This window comes from Lepidochelys olivacea, assembly GCF_965140295.1.
Source record: "Lepidochelys olivacea isolate rLepOli2 genome assembly, chromosome: 2".
Classification (NCBI taxonomy): Eukaryota; Metazoa; Chordata; order Testudines; family Cheloniidae; genus Lepidochelys; species Lepidochelys olivacea.
In genome coordinates this window covers 89,864,088-89,883,688 of record NC_140412.1, presented here as the reverse complement: position 1 = coordinate 89,883,688, position 19,601 = coordinate 89,864,088, and the positions used below count along the sequence as shown (strand labels likewise).

Below are 19,601 nucleotides of genomic sequence, written 5' to 3'. Positions count from 1 at the left end.
GGGAAGGAGGCACAGTGTGTGGGGCTGGGGAAGTGCCAGGGCCCAGCGTGTGGGGTGGGGGACAAGGAGACTCAGTGCCAGGGCTCAGTGTGCAGAGTTGGGGGAAGGAAGTGCCCGGGTGCAGGTTGTGGGGAGGAGGGGAAGGAGGCACAGCGCTAGGGCAGTGTGCAGGGTTGGGGAAGTGTCAGGGCCTAGTGTGTGGGGTTTGGGGGAAGTGCCAGGGCACAGGGCTGGGGGAAGGAAGTGCCAGAGCAGGGGACAGCGTGGGGGGTTGGAGGAGGAAGGCACAGTGTGTGGGGCTAGGGAAGTGCCAGAGCCCAGCATGTTCGGTTGGCAGAAGGAGGCACAGTGCCAGGGCCCAGTGTGCGGGGTTGGGGGAAGGAAGTGCCAGGGGGCAGTGTGTGGGGTTGGCAGAAAGAGGCACAGGGTGCAGGGGTGGGGAAGATCCAGGGCTCAGCATGCGGGGTTGGGGGAAGGAAGTGCCAGGGTGCGGTATGTGGGGTTGGCAGAAAGAGGCACAGTGCCAGGGCCAAGCGTGCAGGGTTGGGGGAAGGAAGTGAGTATGGTGTATCGCCAGGGTGCACAGTGTGTGGGGTTGGCAGAAGGAGGCACAGTGCCAGGGCCCAGCGGGCGGGGTTGCAGGGGGTGGGGGACAGTGCCGGGGCGCACAGTGTGTGGGGTTGGCAGAAGGAGGCCCGGTGCCAGGGCCCAGCGGGCGGGGTTGCAGGGGGTGGGGGGCAGTGCCAGGGCACGCAGTGTGTGGGGTTGGCAGAAGGAGGCCCGGTGCCAGGGCCCAGCGGGCGGGGTTGCAGGGGGTGGGGGGCAGTGCCAGGGCGCGCAGTGTGTGGGGTTGGCGGAAGGAGGCCCGGTGCCAGGGCCCAGCGGGCGGGGTTGTAGGGGGTAGGGGCAGTGCCGGGGCGCGCAGGGTGGGGGGTTGGCAGGAGGAGGCCCGGTGCCAGGGCCCAGCGGGCGGGGTTGCAGGGGGTGGGGGGCAGTGCCGGGGCGCGCAGGGTGGGGGGTTGGCGGAAGGAGGCCCGGTGCCAGGGCCCAGCGGGCGGGGTTGCAGGGGGTGGGGGGCAGTGCCGGGGCGCGCAGGGTGGGGGGTTGGCGGAAGGAGGCCCGGTGCCAGGGCCCAGCGGGCGGGATTGTAGGGGGTAGGGGCAGTGCCGGGGCGCGCAGGGTGGAGGGTTGGCAGGAGGAGGCCCGGTGCCAGGGCCCAGCGGGCGGGGTTGCAGGGGGTGGGGGCAGTGCCGGGGCGCGCAGTGTGGGGGGTTGGCAGGAGGCCCGGTGCCAGGGCCCAGCGGGCGGGGTTGCAGGGGGTAGGGGCAGTGCCGGGGCGCGCAGTGTGGGGGGTTGGCAGGAGGCCCGGTGCCAGGGCCCAGCGGGCGGGGTTGCAGGGGGTGGGGGCAGTGCCGGGGCGCGCAGTGTAGGGGGTTGGCAGGAGGCCCGGTGCCAGGGCCCAGCGGGCGGGGTTGCAGGGGGTGGGGGGCAGTGCCGGGGCGCGCAGTGTAGGGGGTTGGCAGGAGGCCCGGTGCCAGGGCCCAGTGGGCGGGGTTGCAGGGGGTAGGGGCAGTGCCGGGGCGCGCAGTGTGGGGGGTTGGCAGGAGGCCCGGTGCCAGGGCCCAGCGGGCGGGGTTGTAGGGGGTAGGGGCAGTGCCGGGGTGCGCAGGGTGGGGGGTTGGCAGGAGGCCCGGTGCCAGGGCCCAGCGGGCGGGGTTGCAGGGGGTGGGGGGCAGTGCCGGGGCGCGCAGGGTGGGGGGTTGGCAGGAGGCCCGGTGCCAGGGCCCAGCGGGCGGGGTTGCAGGGGGTGGGGGGCAGTGCCGGGGCGCAGTGCCCGGGCCAGGCGGCCGTTGGGCTGGAGAAGAAGTGCAGAGCCAGGGCCAGGTGTGAAATAGTCCCCGCGCCCGGGGGGCAGTGCCGGGGCAGGGTGCGTGCCCTGGCTGCCCCCTGTGGGGCCGGGCGGGTCCCCGGCCGCTGCCCTGGAGGCGGCTCCGTGAGTCAGTCAGCAGCGAGGGGCGGGGAGGGCCGCGCTTGTGTGACTCTCCCTGGCGGAGGCGGGAGCGGCGTGTCCGGCTCAGACCCCTCCCTCGCTCGCTGCCTGCGAGTCTCTCTCGGGGACACTCGGAGACGCCGCCAGCGGGCCCGGGCCGTACGGCGCCTGCCCTGCTCCTGCCGCGGCGGCTTCCATGTAGCACCGGGCGGGGGGGGCCTACGGCAAGATGGCGGGTAGGTCCCAACCGCCCTCCCGCGCGCCGGGGCGGCCCTGGCGCCGCCCCGCATCCCCGGCTATGCCCGGCCACGGGCAGCGGCCCTTGTGTGTGCGGGGAGCGGGCGGCTGTGGGGCGACGCGCGGCCCCCCCCCCGCGCATGGAGGCGGGAGGGGGCCGGGGGGGGGGCGCGTCGAGGCGGCGGGGGCGTCTCATTGTGTCTTTCCCCTAGATCTGTCGCTGCTCCAGGAGGACCTGCCGGAGGAGATCGACGCGTGTGAGTATCGCCGGCTCCCTGGCCCCACACAGGGGCTGCGCCGCCCCGGCCGGCCGGGCGGGCGGTGGGGCAGGGCGGAGGGGCGGTGAGCCCAGGGGCGGGTCCATCACACGCGCCGCCGCCGCCGCCGCCGGAAGCTCCGGGCATGTCGGGGCCTTGGATGAAACGGGGCTGCGGGGCCGGGTAGGGAGCGAGTGTCTGCCCCGGGGGCTGGCACCGCGTACTGGGGTGCGGGGAGCTTTTTTTTGCGGTGGGTTTTTGGCTTCTTGCGTTCGATCCTGTGGGGAAATAGCTTAAAATGTGAAAGCCCACGTTGCATTGTGGGAGAAGGAGGAGGTGGCCATGCTCAGCTGCTCCTGCTTCGTCCCTACACGTGTGTGTGGCCGGCCGGCTGGCCAGCCGGCCAAAGTTTCCCTCTAATAATGTCTGCGTAGAGGTAGGGAAGGGGGGACCGGGGACAGGCAGGAGCTGCTGCGCTGATGGGTTGTGGGGAATGCAGTAGTTGGCAGGTGCTGCTGCCTAAGATTTCTTGGCATGTTATATTATAAACTCAAAGGCAGATTATTTTAAAAAAATACTTGCAGGCAGGTTGTGTTTTCCCCTTGTTTTAAGGTTGCTTGGCATGCGATGTACCGGGCTATCATACAGTTGATTGGATGTGTCATACAAATTTTAAGCTTTTTAGGCTTTTGTGTTCAGCACTGTACATATCTTAGTGAGAGTTTGAGTGTACCTTTATGTGATGGGCTGTAGCTCTGTAGAAACAGGATTTCTGAGGACTGATGCTGTGTTGAAACTGAGGGCCTTTCTGTAAGGGGCCTAACAGACATGTAAAAGGCAGTGTTAGGTTTGTTTTGGTGGTGATGTTGCATATGAGACATGGAAAATGAACTAACTTATATGCATTTCTTTCTTGAATCCTCTTCCTCTGGAAGGGATGGGAAAAATCTTAGTGTTTGAAAAATAATTAATCTTGTGTTGTAGTACTATAAAAGAAGCCTCAATATGCAATTCATCATTAGTAACGGGATGTATGCTTTGTTTTTGTTTAAAACAATAATAAATGCAGTGATGTGAAGTTTATGATAATAGCTGTGTCTTCAGCATATGTGAACTATAGAATGTAAAAAGGTTTCAGAGTAGCAGCTGTGTTAGTCTGTATTCACAAAAAGAAAAGGAGGACTTGTGGCACCTTAGAGACTAACAAATTTATTTGAGCATAAATGTGTTAGTCTCTAAGGTGCCACAAGTACTCCTTTTGTTTTTGAGAATGTAAAAAGTAATCTACAGTAAGAAAGTACTATTGGGACGTGACTATTAGAAAACTCTGGTTAAAGTGTAGAGCTGGAAACATTAAAACCAAGTTAACTCTAAGGTAGGGACGAACGAATACTTAGCATGTTATATGGTTAACAAATCCTTCAGATTTAGGCCTCAATCCTGCAACCTGCTTTGTGGGCAAACCCATTGACTTCAGTAAAGTCCGTACAGGCACAGGAGCCTGCCCAGAAGGAGCAGCGTTCAGGATGGGGTACCTAGGTCGGTGAAAATAAGCGTTTAAGAAATTTAAAACAGTGGAAATGTTTATATTAAATTATTTTTTCAACAGTCAAGCAGAATTTCAGTGTTACAGTCGCTGCAGGGTAATATTTGTGTAACACAATATATCAGCGTTTTGTCCTGTGTTCTTTCTGCTTTTTCATAGTAAACTACTTTTCAAGAGAGAGCCTCTCTTGTAAGGCTTAAAAACTGTTACAAACTATTTTTTTTTAAATTTAACATTCCTAGATATCGGATTGATGTGCCTTTAATCTGTGTGGGATATTTCTGTGAATAGTTAAGGAATTTTTAAAATGATTTGACGTATTACTTTTCCCTTTAAAAATGCAACTTTCTTGACTGCAAAAGACAAAAGTTGGATAAAAGAGATTGTAGGTCTTTTACGAGGTAGCTAGAGGAGAATATTGATATACTTTCACACACCACACACACTTTGAATCTTTGCTCTGTTGTTTCCAAAGGGAGATAAAAAAATCATGGACTTGCCTTAAAAAAGAAGAAATAACAGTGTCAGAACTCTTGGGGATATAAGAATCAAAGATCAGACAAGAGCTGTCCTAGAATTCTGAAGGAAGTATTCAGACAGCTAATAAAAATATTCAAGACCTTACTGGGAAAGAGGGTGGTTCTGATGTATCAGAGAGGAGTGGATAATTATTTTTAGAGAAGAACCAAGAACCTGGATGAAACCAGATTACACGGCATAACGTAGGAAACAATTCTGTATTGTCAAGGGGACTAGATTAGATTATTTTAAAGGTCTTTTACAATTCTAACTTCTGTAGGTTTCAGTAGTTGTAACGTTGACTTCAGTAGTGGGATTATCCTTGATGTGAACCAGAGGTATACTGGGAACACACAGGCTCCCTGCGCTATACGTTGGTTAAAAGGCATTGTAGATAACCATGGATCGGAATTCTTTGAACTAGTGGTGCTTTGTAGCCACAAGCAACAGCTGTTCCAGTCAATTTACAAACTTAATTTTATGAATTAATTGCAACACTTGGGATGGGGTTTTACGCTCAGGTGTGAGTGAACTGGAATCTACAAAGGCTTATACAAGAAAAGACAGAAAGCCATGATTGTAACAGCTGACCCAGTTCAGACAGTTGTGTTAACACCATCATACAGTGCAGTGGCTCTCATTTTTAAATTATCCCAAGGCCCCTCTTTCCAGCAACAAGCTGAGAACTGGTTCTAGGACATGTTTCAAAAGTCCCAGAATGCACTCAGGCAGTCTTGGTCATAAAAAGCTTGTTATGTGAATGCATCCATATAATTCTGTTAAAAACAGTCTTGTTTTGGATATGCTGAATTGTTCCAAGGATAAGGAAGACAAATGTTAACATATTATTATCCCTGTTGTAAACTATGGTATAATTTATAGGTCAACACAGTTATTTCATAAAAGGATATGGCAATCTAATAAATGTCTGTATGTTTGAAATGAGCTAAACTAACTGGGTGTCTGGGAAACAAAACTACCTAGACTTTTTGAAAATCTTTGATATTAGACCAATTAAAAAAAAACTTTGTCTATAAAAGCTGGCAAGTATGTGATCAGAAAAAAAAAGGAGTGATGAAGAGTACTTGAGTATATAAAGAGCTCAGTTGGATTTCAGAGACATGAAAGTATGTGTTGATGGAACATGTGTGAATTAGGAGGTGACTAGTTAAATATCACAGCTTATTAGTGGGTCCAATTTTGCCCTTTCAGTGAACTGGAAGAAAAATGTTCAGCAAGCATGAAATGTTATGATTCCAAGCTGGGAAGTCTTTTTTTTTTTTTTTTTTTTTTAAGAAAAAGTACTATAACTTTGCACTGAATATGGATAGATAAATTGATTATGGAATTAAAAGTAGATATATTTAAGGTGAGTAACAAATAGTACTTATTAGTCCTGTTACAAAACAGCAGGAGAAAGCTTGGGGGTTAGTGGTAAATTAAATTCCACAGTGTTAAGACACTGTCAGATATAGAATATCTTTAAAGTAATAATTTTGTAGAGGATATATACTATAGTCCCTCCAGAATTAATTTTAAAATGTCCACTTAATCAAGGTCTTGCATGTTACTAGGCAGTTTGTGTCTTCCCTATGTCATCATACCTGCACATCAGATAATATTCCTATTAAATATACGATTTTAAAAGTATTCTGTTTTTGATTTCTCAGACTTGACAGTATGTCTTTAACAGCAGGTGACACTGGGAAAATTTGCTGCTGCCAGGCATTCATTGATGGACATATAAGTCAAAGGAAATGTTTCTAGTACTTTTAAATGAGACTAGCAAAACTACTTTTGGATTACTTTTGGTGTAGTGCTGGTTGCTATATAGACATGGGGAAAAATACAATGGGTACACATAGAATAAGGCCCCAGACTATAGAATCTTCTTCAAAAGCTCAAAGATGAAAACTGCTATTCTTGTAAGAGCACACTTCATTAAAAATATACAGACAAATAGATGAGGCCTAAATTGTAGGTTTACTTGCTGCCTTTCTATATTGTGTCAGGGAAATCTCGGGGACCAGTCATTGAGAAACACTGGCTTAGAGTGTGGCGAATGGCCATCGGGAGATTACATTCAAAAAAAGTAATGTGAGTCTAATGTTTGCATGTCTATTTTTTAAAAAAATAATTAAATTAAAGGGAAGTGTCTCAAAATACTAGTAATGCAATAATGGAGTTTTTCACCCCTGAGTTCCCAGTTTGAATCCAGCCTCTGTTAGTAGTGACCTGAAAGTTTTACCATGTGGCTATTATATAAAATAAGGTTTGGTCTTCGCTGTGGGACTTACATTGACATAGCTGTGTGTCAAGGGTGTGAAACATCCAACCCATGTGTAGACAGTGCTAGGTCAGTGAAATGATTCTTCCATTGACCTACCTACTGCTTCTTGGGGAGTTGGATTATTTATTCTGATGGGAGAACTCCTCTTGTTGGAGTAGGTAGTGTCTATGCTGAAATGCTACAGCAGCACAGCTGTAACTGTGCCGCAGTGATGGTTTAAGTGTAGACATTCCCTAAGTTAGTACTTCTAGTTTTGTTTCAAGTAGATGGGTATCCACATCAAAGCTTGGACTAACTGATGTCTTTGGGCCACTTGGCAACTGTGCGTATGGAGACTGAATAGTAGTTTTCACTTCAGATCAGGTTGGTGATCTGTTGGAAGGGCTTGTTCGCACTGGTGCAACTTGTATTGCGTGTGTCTATTAGATAAGTGGAATACTGCCATCTCTTTGGTTTTCAAGCCAGCATCTGGCACAATCATGGAAAACACAAGTCAGTGGAAATAATGACTTTTATTTAAATTAATGTTTGCTTTGTGTTTTGGAAATTCAAATAGACTAGCTTGGACAATGGCACTAATCAGAGTACTGAAAAGCAAGCAAATAGCATAAATGATAAGAAGTAAATTGAAATAAATTTAAATACTCCTCCCAGTAGCTAAAAAGCCTGTAAGACAGTGGTGAGCAACCTGTGGCCCATCCGGGTAATCTGCTGGCAGGCCGCCACACAGTTTATTTACATTTGCATGGCCTGCAGCTACCAGTGGCTGCGGTTTGCTGTTCCCAGCCAATGGGAGCTACGGGAAGCAGCGTGGGCTGTGGGCCGCAGGTTGCCCACCACTGCTGTAAGATCATCCTTAAGCAGTTTTTTTCCAGTGCACATATCCAAGGCTTCACATGTCAGTACAAGAAGCTGTAATCAAAATTGTCATGATGCCAACTTTTTCTAGTTTGTTCATTGCTATGCCCATGATGTTTGTGTGTGTTCTGAAAAGATGCATAATTAGAATCCTGAGTGTGAAATCATAATAACAATGTGATATCAGCTTTCTGTCACATTTCTATCACTGCTGTCACATTGATGCCACATATGCACTATAAACTGGCATGATACAAGCACTAAATGTGGGTAAGTCATTGGAGTTCACCCTTAGCTACTCCCTCTGGTACACATGGTATCAGTAGGACCTGCTTGCACTGAGGCCTCTTGGTTCTTCCATATTAGTTTCATTACAGGGGAAGAGTTAACTAGGAGTCCTTGAGTTCTGTGGTGCTTTTAGCAGCTGTTTGTGTGCAGGGAGTCAGGAAATTAATTTTTTTTTTTTAAAGTTTAATTTCACTACAGGTAGGACTCAAGCTTTTTACCTGCCACTAGACATGTAGCACTAACTAGTGGTTACAGCACTAACCACTGATGCCACCAGAGTTCCTGCTAACTCAGCCCTCAAGGTGAGAATAACAGAGTGCCAGGCAGAGGTTAAGTCGCTAGTAATTCTGGCAGCATGACAGTAGTACATGTTTTGAACATGTTGCTAGCATTTGTACTAGCATTGTTGCTGTCTAAAGGTAGTACTCGGAGTTAGTATCACAATGCTGCTGTAATTCTAGCTACTGCTTTGTAGGACTGTCATGCTCATTTGGTAATATATTTGGTTTTTAGTGCTCAAAGGCATACTTATTAAGTCTCCAGTTTTCCTTGGACCAGACCTGCTTGGTCTTCTAATTTTTGGCTGCCATCTCTTGGGCTCCTGAATGCACGCCTGAATGTTCTGAGGAGTGGGAAGATCACCAGCAAATGAGGCTGAGGTGCGCCTTTCTCATACACTTCTAGTCTTTATGATCTCAACTGAGTTGCTCCAGTCCAGGGCTGAGACCCATGTTCAGGAGGAGCTGTGGGGAGAGGGATAGCTCGTACTTGGTATGACACAGGCAAATGAGGTCCCTTCTTGGTCCTTCACACAGATGCCACAACCCCCCCACCATGGGGGGTCAAAGAGGAGATTATTTTCCAGCCTCCACCCCTTCCCTGCTGCTGATGCCAAGCCCCACAGCATTAAGCAAATCTGCTTCTTTTACCGCTACACCCACCTTGCCTCTCCTGAGTACCCCTGAGTTGCGGGCACTGGCTCCTTCTCTCTCCCTTTTCTTGTTTCCTGCTGCTGCTGATCACCCCTTGGTTATGGGAAACAGGTACTTTCCTTCCAAGGGAAAATGCTCAAAAGGAGAAGGGCGGGAAAGAGAGGGAAAGAGGCAGATAAGGGTGAGGGGAGACTTGTCAGAAGGGAACGGGTGAGCATGTGTGGCTAGAATGCTTCACCTCCACTTTGTCAGTAGGCAAAAGTAGAGACTACAGGATGCGGGGATAGCATACCTGACTTCCTCTGTGTGCAGTGGGGACTTTGTACGAGCTGTTGGGAGGAGCAACGTATGGCTAGTGACACAGCAGGGCCTTGTGACTCACAGCTCCCAGAGAGAGTATATCACCCTAAAGGAACCAGGAGTATCCGGTTTCTGCTACTTTGGGGTGTGTAACATGAATGGAGTTAACATGGTTTTTTTAACTTGGTTTGGGTGGGACAGTGTCAATATTCTCTCAAAGTTTTTTCCATCCATGTGCGGAATGAATATTGTTATGTGCATCAATATCAAGGTGATGTGCACCACCAGTAGAAACAAAAAACATAAAATCGAGAGAGAGAGAGATTGATGTGTGTGTGCGTATTAAAAGAAAATGACCATAGGGATAACTACTCCAGCCAGGACAGGGAAGGCAGTTTACAATTCACTATTCAAAGAATAAAATTTAAGCATAAAGAGAGAAATAAAATTATGAAATGCATAGACCAGTCAAAAAACTAAAATAACAGCATTTTGAAAGAATAAAATTACAGAGAATATATGTACATTGCAGGAAGTACCAAGAAGTGTGTGTTGGGAACTGTGTGTGTGTACTGGCTGCTGGGAAAGTGTATGAGACTGCCATGTCTCTTTAAGCAGAGAGGCACTCACCAGTCTGAAGACTCCTTCAGTTGCTCCGTCCTGCTCTTGAGCCCTGTCTGCCCTCCCCTGCTCTGTGGAGATGGGATACGTGGGCAGCGGGCAGGGGGACACCCTGATATCAGCACCCCCCTTGGCTCTGCACAGCGAGCAGGACGGTCCCGGGAGCAACTAGCCAGGTGCTACAAGGCAGAGGGCAGGAGTAATGCGGCAGCAGAGCAGCCGGGGGCACCTGAACATAAGTCACTGGATGTGCGCGGCTCTACTAATCAAGTGTGCTGCACTTGATTGACTCTTGGGTGGCCATGCATCTGCGTAGCTTAGAGGGAACACTGGACAGTGCATTTTCCCTCATGACCATGGTGCCTTAAGCTCAAGTGTGTAAATTCATCTTTTGCTTCAATTTCACTAGGCCAAAACAGGCACCAAAATATCTTATACATTTTTTTTACTGACTTTTATAGTGCGCCTGTCTCTGCAGCAGAACAGCTAATATTGTGGTGAGGGCTGAGAGAAGTGGTAAATGTTTTTTTCTTTATAAATAAAAGCAAGTGGAGTGATATATATTCATTACTACTCAGTTAAGGCATACTATAATTTGCATAAAACCTCCAGATTTCTGGACCCTCAGGCTTAGCAGATATGGTAAGGTCAGATACCAAAACAATGTCACCATTAACGCAATTAATTTCTATATGGAAGTTATTCCAGATTGTTTGAAATTATTGGGTGACGTGACTGTCCTCCCCTGGTAAATGTATCCATTTAGGTGCTTTTGTGGTCCCTGTCACTATAGTATGCAAGCATCTCCCATATAGTTAAAAATAGAAATAACAATATTTGCTTCCTCTCCAGGCTCTAGGATAGGTAACTTCTTTAGTTTGTGTGTGAGGGAAGAGGGTTACAGGGGAAACCTTATTAAGGTAGAGGTAAATCAAAGAATTGAGTTCTGCATTTAATTCTGAAAGTGGTGATGGCCTTGACCACTTCTGTCTTTTGTAAGAGTGAATACTGTAGGCTAAATTCATCTTAAGTGGCAGTTCATGCATTCACAAGTCTCGTCCTATTGGTCAGAGTTTAGGCCTAGTCTACGCTAAACTTAGGTTGGCCCAGCTGCGTTGCTCAGGGGTATGAAAATTCCAAACCCCTGAGTGAGATAGTTAAGACAACCTAACCCCCAGTGTAGACAGCGCTAGGACAATGGAAGAATTCCTCTGTTGACCTAGCTGCGTTCTCTCAGAGAAGTGGATTACCTATGCTGGTGGGAGATTCTTCCTATTGCTGTAGGTAGTGTCTACACTAAAGCACTACAGCAACACAGCTCCAATGCTGGATCTGCGCTGCTGTAGCATTTCAAGTGCAGATAAGCCCTTACTCTTTGAACAGAATATAGGACGTTATGAGTGCAAGAAGGAGTGATCTTCAAACTAGCTAGAGCCGGTCCCTTGAAGGACTTTGGATATCAGGATAAAGATTTTGAACTTGATTATTTGGGGCATCAGGAGCATTGAGGTGATACTTTCATAGTCATTTGTGTTGCAAAGCAGATCGGCAGCTGTATTTTATAGGATATGGCTCTGTTCCTAGGTATAGAGACCAGGAATGCATAGATTACTGTGGTTTGGAATTTATTCAAGATTGTTTATAAGTGGTCCCTTTTATGCTCCCTTTTATTTTGTAATTTTGCTTAGTAAAATTACAAAGCAATCACAATCTTATTCTTAGCAACTTACTGCCAATATTAACATCAACAACAGGTGTTGAGGTTGCATTTGCCTTTCATTTGGCTCTACTGTAGTCTAATTTGGTGGAAAATTCATGTGTTCCCTAGAAAATCTTCTTGCCCATTTTGGTAGTGCGACCAGTATCTAAAACAATGAAAGGCATCTGGATCAGGCTGGCCAGGAGGTGAAATTGGTCTCTTCGGTGTATTATGTGAGATAGCTATACATACAATATATATTTATATCTGTCTATCTTTCTAGCTTTATATATCATAACAACAACAGTCTACTTAACAAACAAGATCTCCCTATTATTTAAATATGATGATCAGTTAATTTGTAAGGGCACGGTAGACCAAGAGAATGCTATTGGGATACAGAATGGAAAATGACAGATGTAAAGGTTAGTTTCAAATAACATTGTCAGAAGTCCTGATATACTTTACTGTTGTATGTTGCATAGCTTTGGAAATTAGAAAGACATTGCACACCCTGGAACACCTGCCTTCTGGTTCCTGAGTTACCATTATACAATGTGCTCTCTGAATCTTCATGAGAAGCTATTTTGTAAGGTGGAGTACATAACAGGTGTGGATAAATTAAATTTAGTTGTGTCTGTGCTACAAAAAAGTCTACTGTAGTAGAGCCATTTTTGTGTATCTCAAAAAAATGTGGCGGTGAGCAGTCAGAGTGGGTTTGGCAAACGTGGTCTTATGCCCAGATATGGTCAAAATGTTTTTTGAAAGTCATTTTCAAATCAAGATAGTAAGAGATAGGAGTGAGTTGAAAAATTAAGTAACTTCTGATCGTTGGTTATGGTGAGTTATTTATTTTTATGTTTTTAACGGTTACATGGCCTTCTGTCCTATCTATAGTACAGAGACAATGTAGATGAGGTTATGTCTTTTACTGGACCAACTTAAAAGATAGAAGATACTATCTAACCCACCTTGTGTCTCTAATATCCTGGGACCAACACGGCCACAACTACACTGCATACTATCCATAGTCCAGCTTTTTAACCTCAAGTTTATAACCAGTTAGATAACTGGTTGTCTCTAAATGTAGTTTGTTTCAACACATAGCATGGTTAAAGATTAGTTAATAACTATGGCTGCTAACAGTGTTAAGTCCTTGTTGTAAGACATGGATATACGGGACATTTTAAAGAGAATCCCAGCATACCTTTAGGTGCTGTACAGAGATATATATAGAGAGAGATCCTGCTCCTGAAGAGTTTATAATATAAGTAAAAGAAACAAAACAGACAAATAGTGGAGGGAAACAGGTAGAGAGGTGAAGTAACTTGGCTAAGGTCACACAACAGGTCAGTGACAGAGGAGATCTGGTTTCTGTTCCTGGCTGACTCCTAATCCAGCTCTGCCTACTAAATCCTGTTGTCTCTCCAGTGGTGCTCAGGTGATGTCAGCATAGTTTTAATTTGCTCTTCAAAGCAAAGCATTTGGTCATTTTGGATGGTTGTAGTACTAATGTGGACAGAAAGTGCTGGCATTGGAGGTATCCCTCCCAGTACTGTCCCACAATACCTCTCCCACTACTCAGAGGAAATTCTGCACTCTGGGTATATGATGTTTCATTGAGATTTCAGTTTTCCTTAGCCCTTCTTGTTTCACTTGTCAAATGTAAGCACTTACATCTTTCAGGAAAAAAATAGCACAGGGAGAAGATGGGGAACTGTGCAGGGACCACCACAACACAGTTCTTTTGCAATGGCTTAGGATGTGTTATGTGTGGACATGGTGCTTGGTATACACCTGAAACAGGACAGCTATTGTGGATGCAATGTTCTGTTACAACTTCTATAAGTGGTGCTTGGTTTCTGCATGCAGTATTCAAGATGTGGGCATACCATGGATTTATATAGAGGCAATATGATATTTTCTTTTTATCATCTGTCCCTTTCCTAATGATTCCCAACATTCTGTTCACTTTTTTGACTGCTGCTGCACATTAAATGGATGTTTTCAGAGAACTGTCCACGGTGACTCCAAGTTCTCTTTCTTGAGTGGTAACAGCTAATTTAGATTCCATGATTTTATATGATATTTTCCAATGTGCATTACTTTGCATGTATCAACATTGAATTTCATCTGCCATTTTGTTGCCCAGTCAGCCAGTTTTGTAAGATCCCTTTGTAACTCTTGGCAATCTGCTTTGGACTTAACTATCTTGAGTAGTTTTGTATCACCTACAAATGTTGCCACCTCAAGTTTACCCCCTTTTTCAGACCATTTATGAATATGTTGAACAGCACTGGTCCCAGTAAAGACCCCTGGGGGACACTACTATTTACCTCTCTCCATTCCTAATCTTTGTTTCCTATCTTTTAACCAGTTAGCGATCCAGGAGAGACCTTCCCTCTTATCCCAGGACAGCTTACTTTGCTTAAGAGTCTTTGGTGAGGGACCTTGTCAAAGATTTTCTGAAAATCGAAGTATGCTATATCCACTGGATCACCCTTGTCCACATGCTTGTTGATCCCCTCAAAGAATTCTAGTAGATTGGTGAGGCATAATTTCCCTTTACAAAAACCATGTTGACTCTTCCCCAACAAATCGTGTTCATCTATGTCTCTGATAATTCTGCTCTTTATGTTAAATGTATAAGAACATTTGTATGTTAACATGGTGGTGACGATAAACAGATGCTAAATATCTGGATTTTTTTAAAAAAAATTCTGATTATATATTCATGCACTTTTGTGATGTTCAAGCTATCTTCTGCTTTTGCCTTGACTCCTTTTTGGGCACCCCCCCCCCTCTTTTTTAAAAATACTGTGTTTGGTAGACTCTTGCCTTAAGAACCTCATTCAGCTTGTTGCCAAGGGAAATTGGACTAGAAGTAGGGGATGGTGTACCAGATTCTTTATATAGTAATACATTTGTGTCTTATAAAGGGCTTGTCTACATGGGAAAACTGACTAGAATAATATTTGCAGATAGCTTTCTTTGTGAATACTTAGTTCTGGAATAACAGAAGCTTATTGCAGAAAAGCTTATTTAGCAATAGCGATTCTGGTAAATTTTCCTGTGTAAATAAGCCCTAAGTAGTCCCATTTTATTCTGGATCAACAGATGTGTTCTCTGTTGTCCTTTTTCACTCTTAAAGATGCAAAATCACATCGTGTTAGATTCCTCTGTCAGTTCCATTACTGTTCATCTGGCACAGGAACTGTGAGGCAGAAAAGTTTCAGTACTTCATAGAACTCTTGAATGTGTCTGAGAGCAAAAACCAGGAAAGTGAACAGTTTAATATGACAAAAGATTAGCGTTTGCCCTCCCACAAAAATATTTTGTCAGGAAAGTAAATTAGTAATCTCAGTGTGAGATAAATCTGAAAAGTTGATTAAAAATACAGATTAATTACAGGTAGCTGATTTTGGATTAAGTAAATATAAATCTTTTCTTCCATACTGAAAATGGAATGGTCCACCTAAGACATGGGTTATCACACTTTTTTTGCTGGGTTCCCCTTTAAAAATATTTTAGGCTGTGATGACACTCCCCCTTAAAAAAGTGATAGCAAATTAATGTACATACTAATAGGAGCATTGCCACCCTTACTTCTGCACTGCTGTTGGTGGTGGTGCTGCCTTCAGAGCTGGGTGACCTGAGAGCGGCAGCTGCTATACCCCCTTCCCTCCAGCTCTTCTTCCCCAGGCAATATTTTTTTGATCTTGTGACCCCACTACAATAGCCTTGTGACCCCCCCCCCCACCCCTTTTGGGTGGGACCCCCAGTTCGAGAAGTGCTGAACCAAGCCTGCTTTGGGATATGTATGTGGCCTACATGGCATAATCAAATTCTGCAGTATCTCAGCTTTTATTTTATTTATTTATTTATTTATTTATCTACTTAAAATTTATTGCCCTCGTAGTTGCAAAGTTCCAAATATGCACCAAGTGTGAAGCAGCGTTGCGTTCCTGAGTCTGTAGATAATCTGAAACAATAACCCTGGCAGCTCTGAATTCCCTTATCCCCCAGTGAGATTAATGGGGGTGCTGGCTCTAAAGCCTAACGGTGACACATTACTGTGTCATTGCTTATCATTTTAATGATGAAAGTCAATTCCACTGCCTTCCATAGGTACATATACGCAGCAAATGAAGGTTTGACTGTAGTGTGGGTAGGCATACCTGCTGTAGTTTTAATCTAGCCCGTGCAGGTAGTAAGGAGTGAAGATGCTTTGGCTCAGGCTAGCTACCTGAGTCTGTACCCAGGTTCCTTGGCGGGCTTATACTAGGGTGCTTACCCCACTGAAGCCCAGGAAGCAACATCTTAACTTGCATCCGATGAAGTGAGCTGTAGCTCACGAAAGCTCATGCTCAAATAAATTGGTTAGTCTCTAAGGTGCCACAAGTACTCCTTTTCTTTTCACTACCAATGTTATCTGAGCTAACTAGATTAAAGCTAGCATGGGTATGCCTTTCTGCATTACAATCACATCTTCATTTGCTTTGAAGACCTATCCACAGATAGTAGGAATTGGCAGTCACTGCAACAAAAGGAATGCAAAGGGGGGAAAAAGGGAATGTTCGTGCATGTGCGTATACACACACATAGGAAGGAATGGAAATTAAGGTTGAGCAGTGGTAATACTAATGCTAAGCATGTTTTCCTGAGCATATTTTTGTGTTAGTGATGCTGAATGTATCAGTAAGATCTCATTATCAAATAATAAATAACTGTAAAGTGGGAGTTGTGCCATAAATTGAGTATATTATGTAATTCTGAATCTCTAACCTGGCTGATGGACCATAATTTAGCCCTCAGTGCAGAATGAGTTTGAAACTCTTGAGCTCAGTACTTTTCTTGGTTCTTTTTAAATTGACAGTTATGACAGGTTCTTCTTAGTATGCTAGTTCTTGACAATTTAGTCTGTGAATTGACAAAGTGACTCAAACTACCTTCTCTTTTAGGTATTGCTAAGGATTTAGATTTTTGACATGATAGACCATAACTGCTTCTTGGAAACCATTATTTTCTCATACCTTCTGACTCTCACCATTCACCTTGATTAGCTGTTGTTTGAAATCATTTAAATGCTAATATTATTGACAGTTCCAAGAAACACTCAATTGATGTCAAGCCTTTGGGCAAACGTCTCACTTTTTTGGTAACTTTGTCATTTAAGTGTGATGTGGATGTTCAGGGGTGCAAATTAATTGGGTATTTTGGAGTTTGGAACAGTAAGGCCTGGTCTGCACAAGAAAATAGGTCACCATAACTATATTGCTCAGACGTGTGAAAAATCCATGCCCCTAAGTAGTGTAATTAAGGTGATCTAAGTCCCTGTTAGACAGTGCTAGGTTAAGGGAAGAATTCTTCTGTTGATCTAAGAAAAAAGAAAAGGAGTACTAGTGGCACCTTAGAGACTAACCAATTTATTTAAGCTTTCATGAGCTACAGCTCACTTAATCGGATCTGTTGATCTAGCTACTGCCTCTCAGAGAGGTGAATTACCTATGTTGATGGGAGAACCACTCCTGTAGGCATAGGTAGTGTCTACCCTGAAGCGCTACAGTGGTGCAGCTGCAGCAATTCAAGTGTAGACAAGCTCTGACTAAAATTTCTTTCCCTATCTTAATTGTTGAGGTTTGTCTCTGTCTTGTCATAACTTCGTGAGTACTGTAATTGGCATAGAGTCTTATGGGGGTAGACAAAGCCTTGGTAACAAACAGGCAGAAGCTTTTCCTCAGTTTCATACTACCCTTAAAGGAGAGAGAGGGAGGAATCCCCCTTTGCCCCCTCCTCCCTCAAAAAAAAGAAAAAACACTCTTCATTTCAAAGAAAAAACACTCTTCATTCTGTCTTTATACATCATCAAGAAGCAAAGATCACAAGCTAAAACATTTTTTCTTCTTTTGAAGGTCACCTTTAACCATGTTTCACCCAAGTTTCCATCCTGGTTCAAACATGCTTTCTGTAAAGGCATTAAGCTGTTTGTCTAGTGTATTAGTATTTAAACTGTTTTCATTAGCTGTTTGAGTGAACCTTTTCTGAAAGCCATTTCCAGTAGTGCTTTGATTTCCTAAATGTAGTCAAAGATGGCATGACAGCTCCTATCAGCTGGAAGAACCCTGCTGCATCTTTTCACCTGGGCTAGGCTAAAACACTATTCCTTAGCATAGGTAGGGCTTGTCTACATTTGAAATGCTACAGCAGCACAGCTGCAGCGCTTCAGTGTAGACACTCATAGCAACGGGAGGGGTTCTTCCAGGGGTGTATTTAATCCACCTCCCTGAGAGGCAGTAGCTGCATCGATGGAAGTATTCTTCTGTCGACCTAGCACTATCTACTGTGCTTGTTAGGTGGATTTGTCACACCCGTGAGTGACAGCTGGGTGGACTCAGATTTTGAGTGTAGACCTGGCCTTAGAGTTATGTTGTCCCATCCACGTTAGCAATAAATGACCATAATTGCACCATTGGTTACTCAGTTGGTGGAGTGGCATTGGTTTAAGTACCAACAGTGCAGTATCTACACTTCTGCTATATTTGAATTTTTGCTGTATCCATGGTTCTGTACTGCACCATTGGAGCTGCAGTGACCCCAAACTAATCCTGTTGTTTTTTGGCACAACTCCCTGATAAGCAGTGACTAGAAAATTTGTGGCAAGAAGAGACCCATAAGTCCTTGAATGCCAGTGCCATTTCTTAAGTATTTTTCTCAAAATGGAGGCCAGGATGAATGCTTGGCTCTTGCTCTTTAATTGATAAAAATGATTGTTGCTGCAGTTCTTGAAAGGCATTCAGACAACAGAATGATGGGTTTTTTTCTAGCAGTACCTGTGGAGAGCCAGAGCCCTCAAAAGTTGGAGCTATTACCGTAGTAGTGGTGCACATCTTTTTCCTCTGTGCCCACTGGTAAGTTGGTTCTATGCAGCACTTGAGGATGGACTGTTAACGAGGATGGACTTGAGGATGTTAACGAGATGGACTTTTATCAGGAGCGCGGCTGGTAGGGCTAAGTTGTTTTTGAGATTGGAATATGTAGAGAGCAGGGATGAGGGGTGAGTGGGGAGGCACTCGGAGTTGGGTGTGTGTGGAATAAGTGGACATATAGTGGCCAGGGGTGGTCCTCCTTTGTTGTCCCCACCATAAAGCCCTTCTAGAAGTAGTGGGTACAAATGAAGACTCCTTTGCAGCAGTGCCTGTTGTGCTGGTCTGAGAAGCCCTCACTGGGCTAACACTACTAGCTGGTAAAACCATAAATGACTTGTTGGCTAACAAACGTATCTTAGGAGCAGAGCTGGGAGCTAGAGTTGGTTGAACATTTTCCCTCAGAATGATTTTCTTATGAAAAATGCCCTTTTTGCAAAACCAAATTTTTCCACGAGAAAATTTTAGTTTTACCAAAGAGCTTTGTTTTGTTTTGTTTTTTTTGGGGGGGGGATGGGGGAGGATTGAAATGATAGCTCTTGTCAATTTCATCTTCTATCAGTGAAATTGACAAAAAACTTGATGGTTGCCAGGAGGAGAGCCCAGGGCACTCTGCCTCCCTGCTGCCTTCCCCCCAGCTCCAGAGGAGCCGGAGAGACAGCAAGATCCCATGTGTTGGGCTGCCTGAGGCCCGGGACTCCAGTCGTCCAGGGTTTGTATTTTCAGGGCAACCCTACCCTTCCAGGACTTCCAGGCCTGCTGCCACAGGAGCATGAGCCTGGAAATCCTGGGATGGGCTCCCAGGGTCTGCAGCTCCTGGCTAGCTCCACCGCGTGGACTTCCTCAGACCAGGGACCCCAGGGCTTCCAGACTCTTCTGCCAGCTGGCACCACCTGGCGCCTCAGAGCCCCTAGTAGCTGCTGAGTGAAATTGACATTCTTGTTGATTTTCAATGCTGCTGTAGCAGGGAAACTGGCAAGAATATCAATTTCACTAAACAACTGTGAGGGGATCCTAGGGAGCAGATGTTTTGATGTTTTCAAACTGAAATTTTTTCACAATTCCTTGTTTGTGGCAAATTTAGAAAAATGTGGTTTTGTTCTGAATCGTAGTGAAACCTTGTTTTAAAAAACAGAAGATT

At 45.5% G+C, this 19,601-nt stretch overlaps 1 protein-coding gene across 6 annotated transcripts in view; it reads left to right on the top strand.

The window, feature by feature from the left end:
* The first annotated feature begins 2,001 nt into the window (after positions 1-2,001).
* PPP4R1 (protein phosphatase 4 regulatory subunit 1) overlaps positions 2,002-19,601 on the top strand; it is an 87,329-nt gene continuing 69,729 nt past the window's right edge. For 2 of the 6 annotated variants that reach the window (XM_084618174.1, XM_084618172.1), the window contains exons 1-2: positions 2,002-2,226; positions 2,440-2,484. In XM_084618174.1, the coding sequence (XP_084474300.1) occupies positions 2,220-2,226; positions 2,440-2,484 (52 nt within the window). In that variant the 5' untranslated portion in view covers positions 2,002-2,219. The other 4 variants (XM_084618173.1, XM_084618175.1, XM_084618177.1 and 1 more) reach the window with 4 other exon arrangements.